Source organism: Penicillium solitum (assembly GCF_028829755.1).
Source record: "Penicillium solitum strain IBT 25940 chromosome Unknown utg000006l_segment0_segment0, whole genome shotgun sequence".
NCBI lineage: Eukaryota > Fungi > Ascomycota > Eurotiomycetes > Eurotiales > Aspergillaceae > Penicillium > Penicillium solitum.
The window spans coordinates 42,423-65,960 of record NW_027072126.1 but is presented as its reverse complement, the minus strand read 5'-3'; the positions used below and the strand labels follow the sequence as shown (position 1 = coordinate 65,960).

Below are 23,538 nucleotides of genomic sequence, written 5' to 3'. Positions count from 1 at the left end.
AAGATGCTGTGGCGCGTAGGAAAACTACTTCCCCTGGCATGTTCATTGTCAGCATTGATATGCCTGGCCGTCGTCTTTGTGGGATGCACATCGACCTCCTCTCCCAATGAATTATATTTCTTAAAGGTAAGCCAGACAAGATCCCATAATTTTAGTTGGCTAGCTTAAGTCGAAATAACAGGTGAACTTGACCAATTTTCCAGAACTTGGAAGTTTTCATCTACGTCGCTCCCTCAGTATTGCCGGCGTGGACGCATCCGACGTCGGAAAGACAGCCAGTAATGAGGCTAATAATGTTGTAAAGGACGGTTCTACTGCTGTAATCTACGCCACAGCAGCCGCAGAGACTGCAGTGAGCCAGGTCAGCGACAAGGTCCAATCCTTATCCGACAAAATAAAGTCCAATCTTCCAGGCTATTATTCTGTGGGACTTTGGGGGTATTGCCAAGGCCAGGAGAATGTAGCCTCCTATACCAACTGCTCGCATCCAAATACCTCCTTCTCTTTCGACTTATTGGGCATTTTTGGTTCAATGTCCACGGCCATCGAAGATATATTACCAGAAAGGATTACCAAAATTCTTGCCGTGAACCATTATGTTTCTCGGTGGTCAATCCTAGCTTACATCTTGGGCTTCGTTGCGACATTTTTAGCCGTTGTCATTGGCATCACGACAATGATTATTCCATGGGGCAAGATATTGCTTACCGTTCTGTCCTTTGTATGCTTTGATAGATATTATTATAGGTAGAGCAAGCTGACCGCTGTTTAGTCTGCAACTATCTTGATCACTGGCGCATCCATTGGAGTTACGGTGATCTACGGGTTGATGGCCGGTGCTTTAGGGACAAATGCCAATTTTGGGGCACATATGTTTACTGCGACCTGGCTCGCAGTGGCATTCTCCTTCGCAGCCTTTTTGACTTGGTTGATTGAGATGTTTTGCTGCTGTATTTGATGTGTTACAGTAGATTCAGAATGGTGCGAAGAAACCAAAAAAAAATTCAAACAATAGCGCTTTCTAAGAAAGTAAAGTCTCCTAAGAGTCTGTTAAATATTCTAGCGCTCTCTGCTTCTAGCTGTTTATTGGATACACTTTGAAGACTTTCTGTCCGTGTTCAGCAATTGTGCAACCCAGTGACCAAGTTGTCAAAAGCTCTTTTATTTGAATCATATATAAACTCTCAATGCTCAGACTACTGGCTTCTCAAGATGTATACATTATCCCCTCCACCCCATGCTAGTGTTAAGCATTACCAAAGGCTGATATCCATAGTGCATACATACAAAAGCCCATAAATACAAATCATAAAACGAAAACAATAGCAAGTACAGTATGAAAGCAAATAATAATCGAAGGAAAGTTCTGTACAGTACAGTATAAATGGGTTATGGTCCCAAGGGCTAACCGTTCGGCTCGAAAGGTGGATGGAGGCGAGAAACAATGGAGTAGGCATGAATAACCTCGTATTTTAACAACCCTCCTAGGTTACGATTGGCGAAAGGAACCAATCGGAGAGGAGTTGTTTCCTCACAAAGCTGTCAGCCTTTGAGGGTAATAAAAGCCAGAGAATAGTATTCACCCTGCAGTTGAAGTCTACGTGCGACATATATACAGTGCTTCTGGGATATTCGTATTATTTTGGTCATTATGTTTGTTCTGTTTCTTGCGTTTTTAATGCTTAAAACCCCTCTCCTGTGGAAATTTGGCAATTCAGTACTGTTGCGATCTCAAAGCTCATTTTCGAAGAGCTAGGTCCTTTTAGTAGAGTGATCACGAGCCCTTTCGAAGCGTGCTTGAGACTTTATTATCAAACCGAGATTGATACATGAAATCCTTATGACTCAAGTTTCCAAAGGTTGCGAATGTCACCAGAGGGCCACATTAATCAATGTCGGCCTTTGATTCTGCACCAGTAACGTGATCTTAACTCTGTAGCAGTAAAGCTTGAGCACAATAGTAGCAAGAGATTCTTCAGCATAACAAAAAAATACGTAAGTCGTGAGAGAAACATGGTACCCAGATAACAAAAGGGGACTGCAGAAGACGTGTGGAATATTGAATATTGATGTAGCCATACGACCATGACGAAAATTTATGAAACGTCCACGAAAATGTGCGCCATATCTTGGCCCGTTAACAGTTCTTGAATTCAGAATTGTAAATGCAATTAATACTACTGGAGAGTAGAGCTGCTCTTGCCAGAACGACCAGATCATCGCCTGGGCGGTGCTTCCCCGCCAAGAGGGGTTGCTACCGGGAATTAGCGAAATACGATATCTTGCTAGGAGAACTTACATTTCTCAGAGACTTAATTGTTCCTGCCGTCTCAGTAGCAGACAGAAATCCCACAGCAGCGGAATCGATTGGCCATCGCTCCAAATCATTCACGCCAACAACGCCTTCATCTTTGTCACATTTCTGCATGAGTCGCATCGTAATCAACGGAAGGGCCGCAATATATGCGGCTTCGGATTGATCTGGTGTACAATCTACACAAAGTTCCAAACACGCTGTGAAATGTTAGTCAGATAATGCAAGGATGGGACCATCAACAAACCTATCTTGATGATCCCGTCAGTACCAAGTAATATATCATCACAGGCGAGAGCTTGATGCGCAAGGCCAGATAACGCTAAAAATCGGGCACCGTCGAGGATCTAAAACGTCAGGACAAGTCCATCGAAAGGTCCATGACGGACAAACCTGGCATATAATGGATCCCAATTCTGCCCCGCTGGGATAAACAGATGGAAAAGCGACAACATGTGCGAGAGTCAGCGGCAAGTCGTCAACCAAGAGGAACGCGAGATCTTCGTGCATGTAGCATTCATGTAAAGAGAGAACGTTCCCGTGTTCCAGACGTCCGAATCTGTTGATTAATCTTCGAGCATTTTCTTTCCGATATGTCCGGATGGCTACCATGCGAGATGGACGGGTGCGGCGTGTGGCAATTGTAACTTTGCCGGCGATCTCATACGTAATGACTTTCCGATAGGTATCCCACGGCGACTCCTGCCTTACAATCAAGACGGATGCAATGTTTTCAAGATCGCACAAGCGGGGTAGACAAAGGCTCTTGGGAAACCCTGTGACAACCTTCGATCTGCTGCGGCGGCGAGGTCTGGTTAGCTTCGTGTTGGCCGCCGTCTGACTCTCGCAGGTGATGGGGGTTGACATCGAGATGGGGAGCTGTGTTTGAGCTTTGATAGTGCCAAGGTCACATATCATGTTGTCTTTGAATGGGTTAGTTGACATGATCCGAGGAGCGTGTTTGCTCTGATTCAATAGGTGGAAGAATTTAGAGAGAAAGTGGAATTCAATTTACTTTGTACGCGCGGTGCTTAGGATTGAACTCTCGTCAATGATAGGAGATGGCAGCTTCCACCGACTGTCCTAAGATGAGGCCGATGGGCCACAGCGCTTACATACAAACTGACAATACGCTGTTTAGCCCTCATGAACATGAGTGTCGAGATAATTAAAAATGCCATATGAATCGACACATGACCGCACTGCTCGGCATATTGGCTCCCTAACTCAACTTCCTCAGGATCTTGTTACCCGTAAGAGTGCTAGGAAATGCTGCCCACGGACAAAATCTAGGTTTCCTATGACTGACAACGCGCCAAAAATGAAAGGGCGGAAGCTACGAAATGAGCCAGAGTTTGCGTCAGCTTTTTGTAATAACGGCCTCATTTATGGTGTTTTGCCCATGACATGTCCATGTCAACTAGTGCATAGGATCAATCATGGGATGGTTATTACAGTAATTGGTAAGCTCATGAAATGACAACTTGCCAGTAATTCTTGCGCTGCGCAGAGGAAGTTCGACTTATATACGACCAGAGTCTGGTTGACGCTGGAACGATCATATTCGCCAGATAATGGGAGAGAATCCGGCGGACTTGGGTGAGCCTGTGATTTGGAGCCTCGCCTTTCAGCAGGGCGAGTCGCCCTCACACGATCCTCCGAAAGATACTGGCACGGCTGATTTGTGTCTTGGCGCCCTACTTTTTCATGCTAGAGTCTACTAGAATCTACATTTGATGCCATAATGAGTCACTTGAATTAATATGCTAACATTTAGACTTAAAACGATTGCTAAACCGTCGAGTTATAAGGACTAGCAGTCATGAGCTGATTAACGGAATAGCACAAATATTTCAATTCTTGTAGAGCACAGAGCCATTGCAACACTACGAGGGAACCGGGTTTAATGATGTAAAGAGTGGCTGGTTTTAATATTCGAGGTAATTCGACTTGCGAAATTGCTATTTCTTCATTGCTATCCCCGATTGGTCTCGCACACGCTGTCTGATTTCTCTAATCTCTATTGCATTGATTGGAGATCAGGATGCAGCTGGTTTTGCATATTTCTTTCTGCTTACTGAGTGTACTAACATCACACAGGAAATCGTTCAAGTCCTTCGCACCTGAAAGTCCCTTAGTCATGTACTGATAGATTTGAAGCTTCACAGGTTCTCAAGTATCGATTATTGGTTACAAAACACTATATTTGCTCCTCAAATTTCAATGGCCAGTTATGCTATCAAAATATAGCCTACAAGGTAACAAGAACAAGGAGCGTCTCAGTCATACAGCCGCTCCTCGTCCGCAGCAGCACACTCCCGGCACTTCTTTTCTCGCTGTGTTGGTGGGGAATTAAAATCGGACACATCGTCTGTTTCCATCTCTTTCGTCACGATGATCTCTTCGTACCTGCTGGGTAGCAATTGGGTGGCGAGATGTATAGTGGCCCACTCCCTGGGGGAAATGGTGTCGGAGATCAAGATGCGGTCGGATAGCGTTTGTAGGTATTTAATTGTATCGTTGATCATTTTCCTACTAATTTTTATATTGCTTGGGGGTCTCTTTCGATGCACCAGTTGTGAGCGGCCCGGTATTTGAGAGGTGGAGTATGAATGTCGGTGTGCGAACTTTCGTGGGAGGGTTGAGGATTCAGCTGCTCTCTTTTTCGCATTCAGAGGGGGCAGACCTTGGCTTTTAGCCTCTATGACGCTTGGAGGCAACGTAGAGGCCCTCGAGCTAGCAAGAGAGGCAGCGACGGAAGTAACTACCCCTATAGCTACAGAGCCAGTGGACTGGTCAACAGACGGCTGTAAAACCGTGCTTGTGTAACCACGATTCCCGTGGATGAGTTGGCCAACGACCCGATGGAAGTTTTCAGCTGATTCATTGCCTTCATGAAATAGATTTGTTAGCCGGTGGATTCCTGGAGAAGGATATTAAAAATAACGATACCAGTTTGCAATGTACATCCATTGTGACCTTCTGTGTCTGGGATATTGGGCCTCTTTGATACCTGTGACAATTTGTGATAGATCATTGCTTGGCCTCACTTGTGATGGTGTTGTACTGGAAAGTTGTTGGAGCAAACGAGAGCATCGACCATGAGGACAGTCAGGACCATTTAATTCTTTGGGGCTGAAGCAGTCATGTCCACCATGAGGGATATATCCACAGTCAATGTTTTGCGGGCTACCATTGTCAGCACCGGCTCCTAGGAGGACTAAAGATGCCAATATGTTGCCTCATAGTGGTACGCATACCAACGACCGAATCACGGATGTTTCAATCCAGTTGCCGTATCCACATGACGCCCGAGCCACCAATTGATTTGAAGCATATTCCAGGAGTAAAATGGCTGCCAGATCATATTTGGTCATGAATAGAAACATATGGAAGGGAATTGTATCTCTGACGCCTTGGGGGTTGTTACTGTATGCTGAGTTGGCCTCTCACATCGTCAAAGAAGAACCCGTCATGTACAGACGCGCTCGAAATCAGTTTCACCATTTTACTCTCTTTGAATGTTTCCCAAACTTAACTCTGAAACACGCTAGTCTGTGTTCGACTTAAGCAATTTCCAAATCTCGAAACGTATTGTCAGTCCAAGTCACATGATGGGCCACTGTGTAATCTATTGGAAATATTGATACCCTACCTCACGACGTCTCTCAAGTCACCACTCCAATACTGACAACATTCCTTCTCGCAAAGGGTGTATTAATACATATTCCCGAGATTGCGCAATTACCACCGAAAATTTGTAGCAAACAGATAAAAAATTATGCACCTTACGTCTTCGACAGAACGAGGAGCGTGAAGACAAAACTACGGGTCTTTCCTTCCTACTACCCAGGTACATACAATACAACACTGTAGATCGAAGTGGAGGACATGTATACCGTGTGTATACAGATCGTCATAGACTGGACCATAGAGACAAGCCAACCTTTGTTGTGGGACACGTCATTCAAGGGGAGGCAATGTTAGCATTCCCAGTCTTCTCTTTGCGGTACTTGGTGGATGTGCTCATGTCCAGGGACCCCGCTTTGCTGGTAGAAAATCCAAAGCGAATGGTGAAGCTGATGAAAGACGAACAGCACAACTCCACTACGAACGATTGGTCGCTACCTAGGACTATAAACTGAGAGTTTAGTATGCACAGTATGCGAAACATATTTTTAGCTTGAATGAGATCAGCACAACGAAATACTCATTACTGCCACTCTGCCAACATTACTCTTCGATACTAGAATTCTTCAATTCATTCCAGGCGAAACTGGCACTACCAAAGTAGCCGAAGAACGTCATTTACAGGGCAGCAAAATGCTCAAGAGCGGATATTACATGAACCAAATAGTATGACTCCGCCTATGAAACGTTGCGATAAATAGTTTATTCGGAATCACGGTTGAGATCTCGGTGTAATACAAGTTTCGCCGGTGAGACCGGGTTGAGCATTACTAAATCCCAAGGATTACTTACAAAGTCATCACAGGCAAATTGTTAGTATCGAGACCTAATGAGATATCCACAGGCAGCGGATGTTTGTCTACTAGGTAGTGATTGTGCAATGGGATGGGTGTTCGCATTGCTTCTGAATATTGAATCAGGAAGAATGAGCGTATCCGTCCAAGCGCCACATAAGATGAAAAGGTTGGGAATGTTAGTGCAACATCGCCTTACTCCCACGTATCACAAGATCAGCAAGTACTAGGGAACCAGCCCAGGACGCTTTGCATTAAAGACCTATATAGTACCTCGTTCCTTCCCCATAATCATACCATGTAAGTATTCAGTACTCATATGTCTCCTAAATCCTCAATATTGTCTCTGAGATTTTGATATTATCGCGCCTGTGATTTGTTTCCATTGCCCCATTGCATTGATTCCAGATTCTTTGGACTTTCAATCTACCGGCCACAATCATGTTGGAATGTGAGTGCGGTCAGTTGTTCGAGAATCGAATAGCTCTCAGACAGCACGGAAAGAATACACATGGCCGTCAGTGCCCTCACTGCCAACGGAAATTTGCGGCGTCCGGGGACTTAGATCAACATTTACTTGCGCTCCATTGTCAACAGTGCGAGAGTTGCAAAGGACGTTTCAGGAGTCGCAAGGCGCTGAGACTCCATCAAAAGTCAAGAATGCATTGCTATTGTCGTCCATGCGATAGTTATTTTGAATCAACCGATGCCCTCCGACAACATGAGAAGTCGCCCGGACATGTTGGCCAGTTTCACTGCTGTGACTGTGATCGAGATTTTGTGAACAGTTCTGCTCTAGAGCAACATCTTCAGAACAAGATTCACACGCCCACCCGAAAGCATAAAGAAGCTTACCTGTGCGAGCAATGCAATCGGAGATTTTCGGAACAGTCCGCATTGGAGCAACACCGCGGATCGCTAGTTCATCGTCCTTTAAGCGATCTGGATTGCATAGATGCGAAATGCAAGAAACGATTCAGCAGTCCTTCATCTCTCTTGCATCACCTCGAAAGCGGCACATGTCGATCTGGAATGAACAGGGGCAAACTTAATGGCATCATATGCGCATTCGATACCGATCAGATAATCTCCAGCCATGGTCAGCCACAAATTAGAGCCTCGGACGACATGCTCAGTGTATGCTCAGATACAAGCACCGAGTCTCAAATTATCTATACTCCGAGCAGCACAGTGTCTGGTCGTTCCCTTTCTCCAACGGGGATCGCATTGCCGAGAGTTCAAAACATCGACCTTGGGAAGAAATTCCCAGGCGTAGCGTGTAGCGAGTGTCCACGGACATTCAAATCCCTGGATTCACTTGTTCAACACCGACAATCAGCCGCTCACACAAGTGCTAGCTTCAACTGCCCAATATCGTTATTGAACGACAACCCTGCCCCCATTCCACTCGCTTCTATGCGGTCTTTTAATACAATCAGTGGTCTGGCACAACATCTTGAGTCTGGAGCTTGTGCTGGAGGGTTTACCATGCTCCGCGAGGCAGCCCGATACATCGAAACTTGTCTTCAAAAGATGGGCCTGAAGAGGAGCCTTCTGATGAAGGATGCCAAACACTACAAGTAGATCTACTGCTAGTTACAGCCCGGCCTATTTTCGATTTTGACATTTGATTTGCTGCCTAATTCTCTTTCCTTTTACCAAAACTTGACATTTTACAGTATACGCACCAGTCTCTAAACAATTGGAATGCCGAGGTCGGCGATGATAGGAGGAAAGTCGATAACATATCATCTGGCAGTAGAAGTCTATGCTGACGATAAGATTACGAGGGGTGCACATCTACCGTCATAACATATTTCCTTTATGTGACGAGGGAAGCAGACGTAACGTTGACAGACTGTTCAGGAACGAGTCTGTTCACAGTTTGCAACTAATCTTCTCGAACTCCCGGTGTTATGATAACAAGTAATTATACGTATCATAACATCTCTGAGATGACATATATTGCAAGGCTTTATGCATGGGCTCCGAGGAGACACAGTAAAGTGTATATTATGACATGTATAGTAGATCAGAGATGGTTGCCCTTCGGCTTAGCCGCCGGGCGTTAGTAAATCGTGTGTGCGTGTATGTACCTAATCATGGACATGCACTTACTTGACTTTATTGTACTGTACTGTGAGCTGGTTATTCATCAGTTTTTGTCATATCTCTCGCGTTTACAGAACAAAGCCCCACCCTTGGCCTTTGAACAATGTCTGTTTTGCTGTAGATCCCGCGCCTTCTCTATGCACGTCTTATCTATCAAGTTACCTGGCCTACAAATGCTGAATCCCTTTGGTCCCCTTCTGTTGAACCCTGGATGGCCACTATGTGCTGAAGTTCGGTTGGTCAGGAAATTGAGGACGATGATTAACCACCTCTATCCCAACGGTGATGAATCCCAACCCCAGGACCTCTATCCGCCGGACCAGGACTCGCAATATGCCCCAACTCTTATGTCTACGTATATCTTCGCTCGTTCACTGTATCAGTAGAGTAGTCGAGTGGACGTGGTTAGCTAAAGGGGGAGGTGAGAAGTGACCAGACAACCGACCGAGCCTCCTGCCAGCTCGGCTGTTTGGCTTGTTTGCAAGTAAACTGCTCTAGACACGCATAGCCCATACAACCATGATACGATAGCTATTTTTATGCCATTATATATTACCGTACGAAGTGTGGGTCAGTGGTAATCTAGCTGTATTAGGCATTGCGTCATACAAAACAAAGTTCAGCAAAGAATTAAAGAGAGTGTAGAGATGAAACTGATTTCGAGCGTGTCTGTAATGCCCTCTTGGAGCTGGTTAAGTATTCTGGGTCGCCAGAGCCACCCAGTGATCGCTTTCATTCGTGTGATTGAAAATTAAGGGCTACAGCGAAAACTCTCGGTTGCTGGTTTGTTTGGGTGCTCAGCGCCCGAGCTATTGAGGGTAGCTAAAGCAGCGGCCTTGGCCGGCTTCGTATATTGTCCGATTAAACAAATTGCTTGGATGAGAATGGATGCGTTGTTCGATCAGTCCAATGTGATAGCTTTAACCATGAGTAATTGATGGGTGTGAAATTGATATGTGGGTAAATGCTCCCATCCCAGCAGGAAAAAGCTAGAGCCAACCACCACGTAAATGACGGCAGGCTCGAACTGAGGAAGTGAAGTGCTTAATCAAGTTCAGGTAATTAATTATCAAACAAAAAGTTTCTAATATTATCTAAAACATATTTCTTTCCGAAGCCGGCCTGACTCTCCTACGTGGTTGACCACCGGTTGCCCTAGCAGTTTAATCAGATCACGCAGGTAGTCCCGATTTGGGATTTCTATAGCCTAACCACGTCCTTTCATTCAAGGTAATTCTAGACATGAGCGTATAGGCGACAAATATAACCAGACCAGACAAACAAGCGATCGCCAAATTTGTTGTCGACATCGCAAACCCTGGAATGAGTTGGTCGATATTCGGAGGGCAACCAAAACCGGTTGACCCCATTTATAAGATTATTCTGGAATGGTCATCATTCAAACCATACCCAGATTGTTATGGCAATGTCGAACAGTGAGGGGTGGGCGTAACAGTTTTAGTGAATCCTATATCAAATGTACTGTACCGATTAATGTGTGTAGATGATTGAAATTGACTTCTCGCAGCAATCTCCACCGGAGAAGCCAAGTAAAGCTGCGGTCGATAGAAGTTTCATCAGGGTCACGCCTGAGATCTTATTGAGGGGTTGGTTGCCCTATTGGGGGCCACAATGATCAGTGAGATTGTTCGCCGACTACAGATAATATGTATTTCCCTTCCTCCACGACAGTTCCCTCTTCTCAAAGCTCGTTGGGCCGGATCATCTCATCAGATACAACCTTGCCACTCTCTGGCCATGCATTTTGTCCTCCCTTTTATGTTGAGCCTGGTGTTGCTGGCCAACACTACCTATATTCCCTCCTTGACCAAGGCCAATACGGCTAACATTGCCACTCGTGATGTTAACGGATATCGTTCCGTGGCATACTTTGTGAACTGGGTATGAGTTTGATTCACATATACTCCACTAAATCAAAGTAGCTTACCAAAGTCTATCAGGGCATCTATGCTCGTAACTTCCAACCCCAGGATATCCCCGCCGAGAAACTAACCCATGTTCTCTACGCGTTTGCCAATGTCCAAGCCTCTGGTGAGGTGATCCTGTCGGACCCTTGGTCAGACACTGAGAAGCACTACTCCACTGATTCCTGGGCCGATACCGGCAACAATGTCTATGGCTGTATCAAGCAGCTTTTCCTACTCAAGAAGAAAAACCGCAAACTTAAGGTTCTGCTGTCGATTGGGGGCTGGACATATTCTTCTAGCCTCAGACTGGCCTTTGAGACTGAGGGGGGACGTCAGAAGTTTGCTGACAGTTCCGTCGAGCTTCTGAAGAACTTAGGCTTTGACGGTATTGATGTTGATTTTGAAGTGAGTTTGTTGTCTCCTTCATGGTGTTTGATGCTGACATCAGATAGTATCCTGACAATTACATCGAAGCGGACCAACTTGTTGATACCCTACGCCGTCTTCGTGAGGTATTTTCATGCTTCTTTTATCGATAACTTTGCCAACACTAAACCCTTTCAGGCCTTGGATTCGTACAGCTCAGCTAACGCAGGCGGCTATCATTTTTTGCTTACCACTGCATCCCCTGCTAGTCCGTATCATTCGTTCAAACTTCTTAACAAAGCTAACCTAAATTATAGGCCCTGCCAACTACCTGAAAGAGTATCTTGCCCAGATGGATCAGTACCTGGACTTTTGGAACCTGATGGCCTATGATTACGCCGGAAGCTGGGACAACGTTACCGGCCACGACGCCAACCTTCACGCATCCAACAGCAACCCAGCCAGCACTCCCTTTAATACGGACCAAGCAATCGAATACTACACCTCGCACGGAGTGGCCTCTCACAATATTGTCCTGGGTATGCCTCTGTACGGCCGGTCCTTTACTGACACCAACGGTTATGGCCAACCTTATAACAGTGTTGGTGTTGGTAGCTGGGAGAATGGTGTGTGGGACTACAAGGCTCTGCCTCAGACCGGCTGTACGGTCGCAAATCTGGACCATGAAGCTGCTAGCTACTGCTACAACTCGGAGTCCCGTTTGTTAATCAGCTATGATACCCCTGAGATTGCGCGTAAGAAAGGTGAGTACATCAAGTCCAAGGAGCTTGGCGGTGGTATGTGGTGGGAGCTTAGCGGTGACAAGCAAGGTGATGACAGTTTGATCACTACGGTATGTTTCATATTCCACATTTGATTATCTTACTCACTTTGAACTTTGCAGGTTGTGAATACCCTTGGGGGCACTGGCGCTCTGGACAAGAGCGAGAATCAGTTGAGCTATCCTATTTCCAAATACGACAATTTGAAGGCTAGCTTCTGGTCTTTTTAAACCTTCTCCTGGGTATGATATAAGTCCGCTAGCTCGTGGAGTGGGCCTTTGTAACATTTATACTGTGTGGGCTACCTATCGACGTATTAGAGCTAGTTGTCGAGTACCATGCATAATACATGGTAGAAATTACCAAGTCAATACAAACCGGAAAATCAATGGGCCGTCATGATAACGGTACCATACAAAAACACATACATTGCTTAATCAGCTATGTCCGCAAAGATTGGGAAAAGAGCGGATTTTGTCAATTTAGTTAGTTAGAGAATTTTACATACTCGGCCCTTCGCTTTCGCCCCTAACCCCTTCGGGGTTTGGGGCCGCACCACACTAATGATAATTTCATACTGATCATATTTTTTGAAGAGCCATATAATAAAACCTTCAATTTGAAGCTATTCACCTATAGTATCTATGATAAATTTATATTGTACAGGTTCCTCAGCTTCCGCTTTACCCCCCCCGGATATTGATCTCATCTTCTTCATGCTGTTGTATAGAGAGAGCAGCCCTAGCAGTTGCAGTTGCTATATACTGTTTTCGAGCCTGGTGAATTATTCGGCGCCTTTCATCCTCATCCCTTGTTTTTATATGCCTTTTTGAATCATAAACAGATTGAGCGCCACCCATATTAACCTGTCGCTTCGATTTTTTAGCTTCCCGGCGATTTTTGTAGTCCAAAATTTTGACATTGTCACTGGCGTACTGAGCGCCCGCTTCCGCCAGGGTAAGACCACCATGTAAAATAGGGTCTAATTGACGCCACATCTTTGATGAAAATGACTCAATTTTAGGCCCTTTTGTTTTGAATTTAACGATTCGCGACCGGAGCTTTTCCACAGTTTTAATTGGCGAACTATGTACTGAGCTTGACTGGGGAGGAGGGTCATCGCCGTCGAAGATTTGAAGAACTGGATCAGTTGGAAGCTCTGGTTCCCACCCCATTTTTATAAGGCCTTTTTCGGAATTAATAGGGTAGATTCCACATTCAACGAAGCCATGCCGTATTGTACGGCTTTTAAATGCTAAAAGCCGTATTTGGTGGATATCAGCGAAGAAATCGGACTTCAATTTGACCGATCCACCCCATTGAACCGCCGTATTATTATTCTTTCGAAAATAGTGTTTTAACACCTGGAAAGGAACATCATCAAGCGGTTGGCATATATGCGTCGTATGGGGTATAAAACAATATGGAATTATTGAATTATCCCTACAAAATTCAATGAATTCATATGTCAAATGAGACTTATGGTTATCCATTAAAAGTATACGGAATTCACCCTTTGCAACCCGAGTTTTTGTTAAAGCTTCAAAAGATTGTAACCATTCAAAAGCAGTAATATCATTGATCCAACCATTAGGAGTAGGCACTACCCAGTAGTCGTCCGGAAGCTTGGTTTCGCGATACCAATTTTCCATATGAACCATAGCCTTCACTAAAAACCACGGTGGCATAACCCAACCATCGGCGGAAATGCATTCAATAGCAGTAAGGGATTCAGTAGGGCCCCCGGTACTAATATTGGCATATTTTCCACGGGTAGAGACGACCTTTTGCTGCCTCCCTTCGCCAATACGAAAGCCGCTCTCGTCAAAGTTGTATAGGTTTTTTGGGTGGATTTTATATTGCTGAAGGGTAGTAGCAAGTCGATCGTACCAGGCATTTAAATGCCCAGGTGTAACTGCTTCCATCCGATCTTTTTCCATTGGTTTTTGCTTAATATAGAGGCAGTTGTCGGGGAGGCGCTTGATAAACCGGTATACCCAGTTATAACCAAGTTCCCGCTCTATACCATGCCGCGAAGTATTTGGACGGCGCAGTCACGAATCATCTCGGCAGTTGGCGGTGAATTGGCAGCATTCAAAGTATGAATCCAATGAATTAATGCCTGTTCTTGCTCTGGCTCTAGTGCTTTACTAGGGCCAGTACGGCACTTTGGAGATTTACGACCCTGCACCCGGCCGCGAAGCAATTGGTACGGAACGTCAAATTACCGCGCCAATTTGGCGATTTTTGGCTTCTCCATTTTAGCATATGCTTGCAAGGCAATTTCAATGCGATCTTCCAGATCTTGGGTATTTTTAGGCATATTTAGTGGTGTAGGAATTTTTTGAAATTGGTGGGTTGGTTAAAATTATAATTAGTGTGAAATTATGATTAGTGTGGTGCGGCCCAACAACCCAAACGGGTTGTTGGGCCAAGCATTTGGGCCGAGTATGTCAATTTGCATACATTGTTCGTACACGTCAATTTCTATCACTAGTCAAACGCTCGCCTTGCATTGACTACAAAATTTCATTGGTGCATGAAACGCCAATATGGCAGACGTTGTAGTTGGCTGGTGCTATCTTGCTTAGTTGTTGATAGCAGAGATTTTTAACAGCTCCTAATTGTCAAGTGTGCGATTGAGTCGAAAGCTGCAAGTAACGATACCGTGTTGTAGTTCAAAGGATGAGTTAGATACCAGGTCACGTGATGTATGTAGAACTAGATCTCGCCATATTGCTATTTTGTGTACCCTGCGGGTACCCGCCAACCCGCCAAGAACCTATGAGTCCGTATATTACGAAATAACAGTTGTAATACAGACTGTAACTCATATAATGATATTTAATACGGTATATATTACCTGTATTTCAATTTCTTGGCCGGATTTGGGTCAAGGGTTGAAACCCAAGCCGCGATTTTGGCGAGGTCTATAATTGTGACTAAGCACCCACCGACAGGAGGGTCCCCTCCTGTCGGTGGGTGCTTAGTCACAATTATGGCTTCGAGCTTCTGGAATGTTGATCCTGCAAACAAGGCAAACAAAAGAATTACTTCAGAGAGGGAGTCTTGGCGCTATGTTGCGAAGAGAAGTCTAGATGCCGATAGAGGAGAGCTTTAGCAGGGGCGATGGTCGATCGCCGAGGGTGGACCATGTACATGGCTTGGCCAAGTGAAAATTTCAGGAAATTAAAACTTGCCCAGCAATAGATGCGGCCCTGGCCCTTAGCGCATCTAATTAGACTCGCGACAGTATTCTTTGACCTGCATCTTGACTAGCTTTTAGAACTTCACAAATCCTAGCAGCCAGCAACGAAGCACAAACACTGATGACAAAAACGAGGGTATGGGTTTCAACAGGCCTCAATTAGTTTAGGCACCTGTGTCCTTCGTTTCTGCTACTAACCAGACTCGCAAGTGACCGGACAAGCCAGGATGACTATAAATACCTCGACCCCCTACGCCTTTGCTTCATATGACAGTTTTCTACCACCCAATAATCGAGCAGGCCTTGCATTTGAGGCGACCTGATAACTTCTTCCTCTCTATTCAAGAACACTTTTATACAATTTTGCGAGCACCCCATCGATCCTTGAACAAGTCCGCTTGAGTTCCCCTTTACATATTCTCAAGCTCTATCCCTCTAATCCCGATTGCCACGATGGGGATAAAGCCCACCCCTGGCTGTTCAGACACTGGTCCCGAGTTTGACCGTCTGAAAACCATCAAGGCTATTTCCCTAAATGCAGGACTTGTGGCGTTTGTCGAAAAAGCTCATTCGTCGCTTCAGTCAGGAGGACGTTTTAAGAAACGGGATTGCTACAAGAGATCTCTCTTTCATTACGCTGCTATGGGGAACTGTACAAACCTCCTCCTATATCTCCTGCAAAGCAAGCCAAATGTTGATTCTCGTGATCAGTGGGGCCGGACACCCCTCTCCTGGGCTGCTGAGTACGGCTCATTGGATGTTGCGAAAATTCTACTAGAGCAAGGGGCAAACGTCAATGCATTGGATTATGAGGGCGGCTCACCGTTGACATGGCTGGTACACGCCGGCAACCCTGAAATGACAAACCTAGCGGCTACTGAGGCTTACCTAAGAGAGAGGGGCGCGAAAGAAGTCAAATTGAGAGGCATCAAGTGGGCCTGGGTTGGGGTTTTGAGTTATTCTCGTTTACTCCGATACATTCGCCCGCGTATCTAAGGCCCCCGATGACATGGAGAAAGCTAAATCTATACTACTATACCAATATGTACTGTATATTAGATGAACGTCATAATTGGGGCAGCTGGAAAGCACTGCAGCGAGAGGTTGGGCCATCTGATTTCACAGACACTTTTGTTTTCTTTCTTTCGCGTGGATTAAATCTTCTTGGAGTAGAAATGAAAACAAGCAAGTTGATTTGAGCACAATTAATATGGGGACATATTTCATTAGTAAAAACCCTAGTCTTGCCTGGCGATCCAAGACTGTAGGCTAGGGGATACACGTAATCGTTTCCACTTTAACCCGTAAAGAGGCTGGTATATTCGACCCCGAACTGTCTACTAGAAGGCTTTGAGTTCATGATTTTTGCACTGACCATATTCTTGAGCATATCAAGTAGCACTAGGTCTTGGAAACTTTGTTCAGTATGACAAAGGCCCTGGGCGATGCTTGGAAGCAGGACAAGACGACATATTGATTGTCTATTCTATCGAGGCTGCAAACGGTGGACCCGTGAATTACTGCATCAGGTTAGTTTTGCCTTGTTGGGTTCAGCGGCCCAATACGCCGTCACGTAACCTTCCGACATAAAAGACCCGGTTCGGAAGATACAACGGTCTAGAACTAGACACCTAGGCTAGCTAGCAGCCTGGAAGGTTCGATTCAAACTGAGCAAATATCGACAGACGTCTTTGAAAGGCATTCTGTCAACTATCCCGCTCTGCATCTCGCAGTTGCGTTACTACATACCTATAGGCGAGTACTTTCTGGGAGTCAGTTCGGGGTCAATTCAATACGGCGGTACATACCAACCGCTATTGCCTCTCATTTCAAAAATAGAACAAGGCTCTTGCGAACCTTGATCATATGACATGATCAAAATGCATCGTGACATAAAATACCAGAAGACTGCCTTTAATATTTCATGATTGAGTCGCAGTTGCTTAATTGTAAACGGCCCTCGGTTCCTTTCATGGCCAAATTTAGGAGCGAGGCTCGACATCAAGCCACTATTTCCTACCCTCCGCCATTGCTTGTCCTGCATAGGCCATATCACACCAGTCGCCTGGTAGAATTTTATATGCATCATCAATTGCCTTCGACTCCTCCGCTTCATCGTCTGTGTCCCAATAAGTCTCACTTTCGATCTGCCAATCCTCCTCACTTGATGAATTCCAATCTTCATTAGATACATAGTGAGTCTAATTTGTTGGAATGTTCCAGGTCCGACCCATTTAGCACGTCTCTGCTGACCGAGACCGAGAGCATTCTGGGCAAAGCACTTCGTAGTGTCGACATGTCAAAGATCGCCTTAGTCTGACTTCTGCGCAACAGCGAAAGCTCTCGGTTACTGGTTCCCTTAGGTGCTCAGCCCCCTAGATATTGAGGGTGGCTAAAGCGGCGGCTTTGGCCGGCTTCGTATATTGTCCAATTGAACGAACTGCTTAGACCAGAATAAATACATGGTTCTATCAGTTGAATTTGATGGCTTTAACCATGAGTAATTGATGGGCATGAAATTTATAGGTGGGTAAATACTCCCATCCCAGCAGGAAAAGCTAGAGCCAACCACCTCGTAAATGATGGCAGGCTCGAGCTGTGGAAGTGAAGTGCTTAACCAAGTTCGGGTAATCAATTATCAAATAAAAATATTTATAATATCAGCTGAAACATGTGTCTTTCCGAAGCCGGCCTGACCTCCGAGGTGTTGAGGAACAACCGCTCCAAATTTGTGGTGGAACCGTTTACCACCTGAATTTAACCACCCTCTCTAAACACCCTCTCTAAACACCCTCTCTAAACACCCTCTCTAAACACCCTCTCTAAACACCCTCTCTAAACACCCTCTCTAAACACCCTCTCTAAACACCCTCTCTAAACACCCTCTCTAAACACCCTCTCTAAACACCCTCTCTAAACACCCTCTCTAAACACCCTCTCTAAACACCCTCTCCTCTCTAAATCACCTGCCATGTTGGTTGGCATCAATGAAACTACCCTCTCCTTGTTGACAGTTGTAGTTTGACAGAATTCGTGGATTGGATTCCGACAGTGGACACACACTTTTGTTCAATTCCACCAAGTGAATGTGACTAGCCGCTTACCTTCTCCATTCCTGCTTCTCATCTAAATAGCCGCCTACCCCATGGTAATATCTGGAATTAAGATGGTTGCCTTTCAGCGTCAGCCATCTCGACCTCCTACTGTGTGGTGTGACGGAACGCCCGATTGGACCACTTCCAAGAGACCAACCCATTCATCTGCACCGTCTTCCAGGTCCCAGTCCGACCCAGCGGTAACCCCTTCTGCCCAACCGATCAACGACCCAAGTGCAATGGCTGGTCCTCAAGCTCACACTCTGCGCGACTGTACAATCCTCGCTATAATCAGCATCTTTGGTCTTTCGTATTTTTACCTCTTTGTGATTCATTTCTTACTCTTCCACTTCCCATCATCTCCGGGAGGGATTCTGGACTCACTGTCGTTGCTCGTCTATTGTGCAGGCGTCATCCTCTGGTGCTTGTCCAGTCTGGTATATCGTATCCTATACGCATCCCACGGCAGTGATGCGGCAGAGTGGCAAAAGCTGGAGCTTGGAGGCGTTTTGGTCCTGATCTGGACGACTACTATTCCTTCCGTGGTGTTGCTGTTCCGTGCCCAGCCTTCCCTCCAGCTCGGATACCTAGCGGCCTTCACCGTCGTTGCTGTTGGGACTCTGGTGGATTTCCTAGTCTGGGATCCCAGTATCTGTGCAGCGCGGTACCGTTTCCCGTACAGTTGTGTCTCGTTGGGCTTACTTTCGCTGATACCAACCATTCATGCCTTGACCGGGACATTTCAAATCCCCCCACTATTGGCGGTACATTTTGGTCGAGTCGCCATCTGGAATTCTTTTGGAGGTGTCTTTTATCTGCTTCGGCCATTGGGGAGGATGGGCGTGGTGAATGGTTGGCGGCCCAGTCTCTATGTGATGCACTTGGTCCTGGCCTACAGCGCTGTCACTTATTCGAGGGTTATCCTGCATACGGTGCTTGAGTATGCAGCGTAGACTCTATTCATATCCGGGGAGGTGGCACAGACTTCGAAGCAGGACGATACTCGCATACTTGGAGGCCGGGATGAAATGCCTGCTCGTTTATGAAAGGAGGATAGTTGGTGTTTACTTCTTATGGGCCTAGTTAGTGTATATATATTTAACACAACCATGGCATTGAATACAGAATATCCCAGATCAGTAGATTAACCCTTGATTTATTTGTCAAGTTAGGGGGTGGTTACTAGCACTCTGGCGGGAGTATTCTTATCGCTCGCTCTTATTTGGCAATGATGAATGCATCTTGCGCGAAGAGACGTGAGCTGTTTTGCCAAGCCAACCGACCGCCTTCGCCAAATATAGATAGTCTACCACCGGGCGCCCTTAGTCCCCCGTTAAAATATTGTGCAATCTCAGTGCGCCTTCGAGGTCTACCCTTTTTTTCTGAAAGCAAACGGCCTAACGTCCGAAGATCTTCCCAAGGCTGAACGTCTCGGACCCCAGGTCTCGCAGGACCATACTACTGCAGCCCATTTTGTAGGATTTTGCCATTTGGTTAACTCGAATTCAAAAGTTGAACAGCGCTCCTTAACAACTGTAACCGTTTCAACCGCGACCTTGGCTGTGCATGCACGCTTACCTGTTGCCCCACATGAACCGTGGGGCCCTGTTTGTTTGGCCTGTTCAGGCCAAAGGTTGTTTGGTTGAACGTTTTTATAATTTTGAATTTGACAACGGTTGTCCCCAATTTATCGTCTTATTCCACACACTACAATACCGGTGAGGACACCATGGCTACACTGTGGTCACTGCGTCTTGATGCCGCTCATGCCGAACATCCCACCAAGCTAGGAACGAAACATATCATGAGATGCGCTTTACAACAGATTGTGCCTTGTGGTCAAGAGAGGTTACCAAATAAGGCACTGAGCCTGGTTATTAAGGACCGGATGGGCTAGCTTGTCTTCCAGCGCGATGTGCGACATGTCTTCCGCGGATACCAACGAAATATATTTTCTTTGTTTAAGTGTCTGGGGTTAATTTGACCAGGCGCTCCAAGTCTCGGCAAACCCCTGCTTCTTAAGTCGCTCATTGTCCTGAATGCATTGATGCAGTGAACAGATGTCACCTCTCCCAGTACAATGCTGGAGACGTTACCGTGTGAGATTCTGATGCTGATCGCGGACTGGGTAAGTCCTGGCGTGTTTGGTTTGTTTGATTCACGTCCTCTGACCGCCTGCCAGCTGCCACCCACCCACCTGCGCGCTCTCAGCCGAGTCTCGTCAAGATTATATTCAGTTTTGGTTCCTCACATCTACCGTACCATTGCATTCCACGCAGCAAGTGAGTGGGCGCTGAACGTTTTGGATGTCGACTCCTTCTTTCTCCACCTCGGTCAATCCCGGTCCGTGGGCTATCTTCAGCACGTGAGGAACCTGCGAATCCAGGCTCCATTCCATCTTGTCCGGTTTAATCGATGTGCATATTACAACATCTTTCGCGCGGCGGGGCTGCCGGAGTCTCCGTCCATATTAGGAGCTTCGGACGAGGCGACGGCACATCAGCAGTTTTTGGACGATGTGAAGGATCAATTGCAGCTGATATTCACCCACTTGAAGCCGAATAGCCTGAGCACTTTCGAGTCCGTATGCGCTGGTGCCCATTCTCCGGATCTGTGACTGACCAGCAATAGATGGCGGCTTGGGACATGTGTCCCGATGGGAGTTCTCGATCAGGGAGGCTATCTCAGCCGGTATCAACAGCGCCTCGCCCGTCTCTCACTCGTCACCGACGGTACCTGTCCTCAGACATGGCACCGTCTGGAAGGGCTGTCCGAACTATCGAGTCTGACGGCCTTCGAGTGGGAAGGAATCCAGCATCAGACCGAGGTTGATTTGCTGCGACAGTGCATCAGTCACAATTGGAGCCATCTCGACCACCTATCCATCGGCTTTGTCTATTCCGCTTCCGCCCGTGCTCTGTGCTGGGAGAGTCTTGGACTGCAAGGGCTGGAGCTCGGGGTCGGGGATATAGGAGTCGAGAAGCCGACAGCTGTTCCGACCTTGTCCTCCCTAGCACTGTCAAGGGTGACCCTTCCCCCAAATCTCTCATCAGAGAACAGTTCGATATTTTGTTCCCTGCGAGCGCTTACCCTCCGGGACTGCCCGAATCAGCTGCGTCTCTTGCAGTTGCTGTCGCGGTCACAAAATCCACTGCAACTGGAGCATTTTGAAACTTCTCTGGATCTCCTGCTGCACGAACCGGGTGACGGGTGTAGCCTATCTGCGGTTGTGCGGTTCCTGCGTTCGTTTCGTGGGCTGCAGCATCTGCATCTGCGGTTGTCCAATTTTCCGGCGTCAGAGTCCCGCATCCAGGACGCCATAAAACACCACCAAACCACGTTGAAAAGCCTTGTCTACCATGAGCGCCAACTCGCCCCCATCGGCGAGGATGGCTTGTTTGAGGACGATCGGGATGTGTCGCCCGTGTGGATTGCAAATTTGTCAACCATTGTGGACCTAGGCCAGGTGACTGCTTTGGCACTGTGTGCAAGACCATCTGCCGCTGTAAGTCTTTGTCAGCCCAGCGAACGTGTGCATGCTAATCAAGACAGCGGCGGTGCCTTCGACCCACGGCAAAGCATTCCCAGCTTCGGCTTTTACATTTGCGGTTCAGCGGTCCCGAGCGAATCCATCGAGATGTCCAACGAGAGATTATCACCTTCCTCCATGAGACACGCAAACCGTATTCACAGGACCCTCGTTCGCGCAGGGGTCCCGTGGACGAGGATACCTCTAGTGATAATAATGACTACGATCGTATTCTCAACGCGTACTACGATAGGTCGCCCCTCGAGTGTATGGATTTTCAGGAGGCAGTGCTCGAGTCATCCGCAGCAATAGCAGAGGCCGAGGATTTTGTGTCATTTGCCGAATGGGCATTTGGCCCCGGTGGACTGCCGGCTCTACAGGTCCTTGCGTTCGGCGACTTCTCCCACGGTGATCGGTACAGGAGGCAGCAGTTTTTGATGCGTCGTGCCTGTCCTGCATGGGATAGTGACGGCAAGGGACTCGCCGGCCTCACGTGCGACGATACGACGCGGCTACCTTTCCGTCCGGCAGATATGGCTGACCCTTCGATTTGGGATGAGGTTTCGGTGGACGGAGCTCGGTTTCTGTCTGCATGTCCAGGAGGCGGATTGATGGAGTCACCGTATGAGCCGTAGGCCTGCTTGTCCGGCCTTGGGTCTTCGCGCTGTTCTTCGCGGCAGCCTGCCTCGCGATGCAAATATTACAAATACCTAAGTTGGGTAAATAGCTCACCCAAATATCATTATTATCTCTTACTGGCTTTGACACCTTATCTTTGAGGTCGAAGCGTGATTGTGTAGCCTGCCGTAAGCGCCAAGCCAAGCATAAACATATTAGGTGCATCTAGACAATTTTCCAAGCAGATCCAACAATGATTTTTGATTGGTAATTTTGCAGTCACCAGGTCGACCTTTTTTCCATTTACTATTACATTATTCATGGCTTTGTCTCTAACCCGTACAATTGGGCTGGTCCAGCGAAATGTTTACCGGCGCGCGCCCGCAGTTTCTTGCCGGCCCTCAGTTAGATCAGCACGGCCTGGTGTAACCGGCAGTTCAAACAGCTTTGCCCTCAGTAATACATCCTTCACTTGAGTCTAGTACAAAGTTAGAACAGTTCAATGCGGGTTTGTTTATTGTTATTCTAGTCGCATGGTTGAAGACAGCTTTTTTTGCGATGGCCAATGGCTCTCCCTAAAAAAAAACCAATTTAGCGTGATGCGGTAGATTGGCATATAATATATAAAAAAACTATTTCCTCGACTTAGATTGACTATCTTAAACTCTCTGTCCTCTTCTATCTGAATCTAGAGGAGCTTTGAATCCCTCCAACCCAATGGACACTCCTGCTTCCCACTCTCCTTCGGGACGGGCCAACAAAAGAAAGCGAGAATCACCAGATTCATATGAGAAGCCAGTTGGGACGCCAGGCAACACCAAACAAGTGACAAACTCTTCGAAACAAATGCCACCGGGCGAGGAAAAGGTCAGATTTCGCTGAGTCCGTATTTGATCGGCTCTAACCAAAAAACAGACAATCTCGATGGGTGCGGCATGTTCCCTACCCAGTGATTTGACCCAAATCCTGCAAAAAAAACCCGCTTTAGCATCTTCCGCTATTGACCTCCTGGACCTTTATTTGTGCCTGTGGGAGTGTTACATGATCAAGTCCGCCGGCAAAATACGCTTGGAAGAGGAACGTCGCTTCCTACAAGGCTCCA

At 46.6% G+C, this 23,538-nt stretch overlaps 8 protein-coding genes across 8 annotated transcripts; 5 read left to right on the top strand and 3 right to left on the bottom strand.

Moving 5' to 3' along the window:
- Positions 1-2,137: 2,137 nt before the first annotated feature.
- N7455_009161 (uncharacterized protein) lies at positions 2,138-3,259 on the bottom strand (the record flags this gene model as incomplete). Its single annotated transcript, XM_065606103.1, has 4 exons — positions 2,138-2,254; positions 2,300-2,514; positions 2,562-2,661; positions 2,708-3,259. The coding sequence occupies 4 exons, from the start codon at positions 3,257-3,259 to the stop codon at positions 2,138-2,140; spliced, it is 984 nt and encodes a 327-aa protein (XP_065460568.1).
- Positions 3,260-4,593: 1,334 nt separating this feature from the next.
- On the bottom strand, positions 4,594-5,351 carry N7455_009160 (uncharacterized protein; the record flags this gene model as incomplete). The annotated part of the gene is made up of 2 exons (XM_065606102.1): positions 4,594-5,204; positions 5,267-5,351. The coding sequence occupies 2 exons, from the start codon at positions 5,349-5,351 to the stop codon at positions 4,594-4,596; spliced, it is 696 nt and encodes a 231-aa protein (XP_065460567.1).
- A 2,107-nt stretch (positions 5,352-7,458) lies between these two features.
- N7455_009159 (zinc finger protein) lies at positions 7,459-8,382 on the top strand (the record flags this gene model as incomplete). The annotated part of the gene is made up of 1 exon (XM_065606101.1): positions 7,459-8,382. One exon carries the CDS (start codon positions 7,459-7,461, stop codon positions 8,380-8,382), a length of 924 nt encoding a protein of 307 aa, XP_065460566.1.
- Positions 8,383-10,668: 2,286 nt separating this feature from the next.
- On the top strand, positions 10,669-12,216 carry N7455_009158 (glycoside hydrolase family 18 protein; the record flags this gene model as incomplete). The annotated part of the gene is made up of 6 exons (XM_065606100.1): positions 10,669-10,812; positions 10,854-11,243; positions 11,291-11,350; positions 11,403-11,472; positions 11,522-12,057; positions 12,109-12,216. 6 exons carry the CDS (start codon positions 10,669-10,671, stop codon positions 12,214-12,216), a joined length of 1,308 nt encoding a protein of 435 aa, XP_065460565.1.
- A 3,431-nt stretch (positions 12,217-15,647) lies between these two features.
- On the top strand, positions 15,648-16,190 carry N7455_009157 (ankyrin repeat domain-containing protein; the record flags this gene model as incomplete). The annotated part of the gene is made up of 1 exon (XM_065606099.1): positions 15,648-16,190. One exon carries the CDS (start codon positions 15,648-15,650, stop codon positions 16,188-16,190), a length of 543 nt encoding a protein of 180 aa, XP_065460564.1.
- A 1,013-nt stretch (positions 16,191-17,203) lies between these two features.
- N7455_009156 (uncharacterized protein) lies at positions 17,204-17,492 on the bottom strand (the record flags this gene model as incomplete). Its single annotated transcript, XM_065606098.1, is given in 2 exon segments — positions 17,204-17,373; positions 17,387-17,492. 2 exon segments carry the CDS (start codon positions 17,490-17,492, stop codon positions 17,204-17,206), a joined length of 276 nt encoding a protein of 91 aa, XP_065460563.1.
- An 868-nt stretch (positions 17,493-18,360) lies between these two features.
- N7455_009155 (Hly-III-related protein) lies at positions 18,361-19,242 on the top strand (the record flags this gene model as incomplete). Its single annotated transcript, XM_065606097.1, has 1 exon — positions 18,361-19,242. One exon carries the CDS (start codon positions 18,361-18,363, stop codon positions 19,240-19,242), a length of 882 nt encoding a protein of 293 aa, XP_065460562.1.
- A 1,127-nt stretch (positions 19,243-20,369) lies between these two features.
- Positions 20,370-22,453, top strand: N7455_009154 (F-box protein; the record flags this gene model as incomplete). Its single annotated transcript, XM_065606096.1, has 4 exons — positions 20,370-20,417; positions 20,472-20,869; positions 20,921-21,794; positions 21,842-22,453. 4 exons carry the CDS (start codon positions 20,370-20,372, stop codon positions 22,451-22,453), a joined length of 1,932 nt encoding a protein of 643 aa, XP_065460561.1.
- Between the last annotated feature and the right edge of the window lie 1,085 nt (positions 22,454-23,538).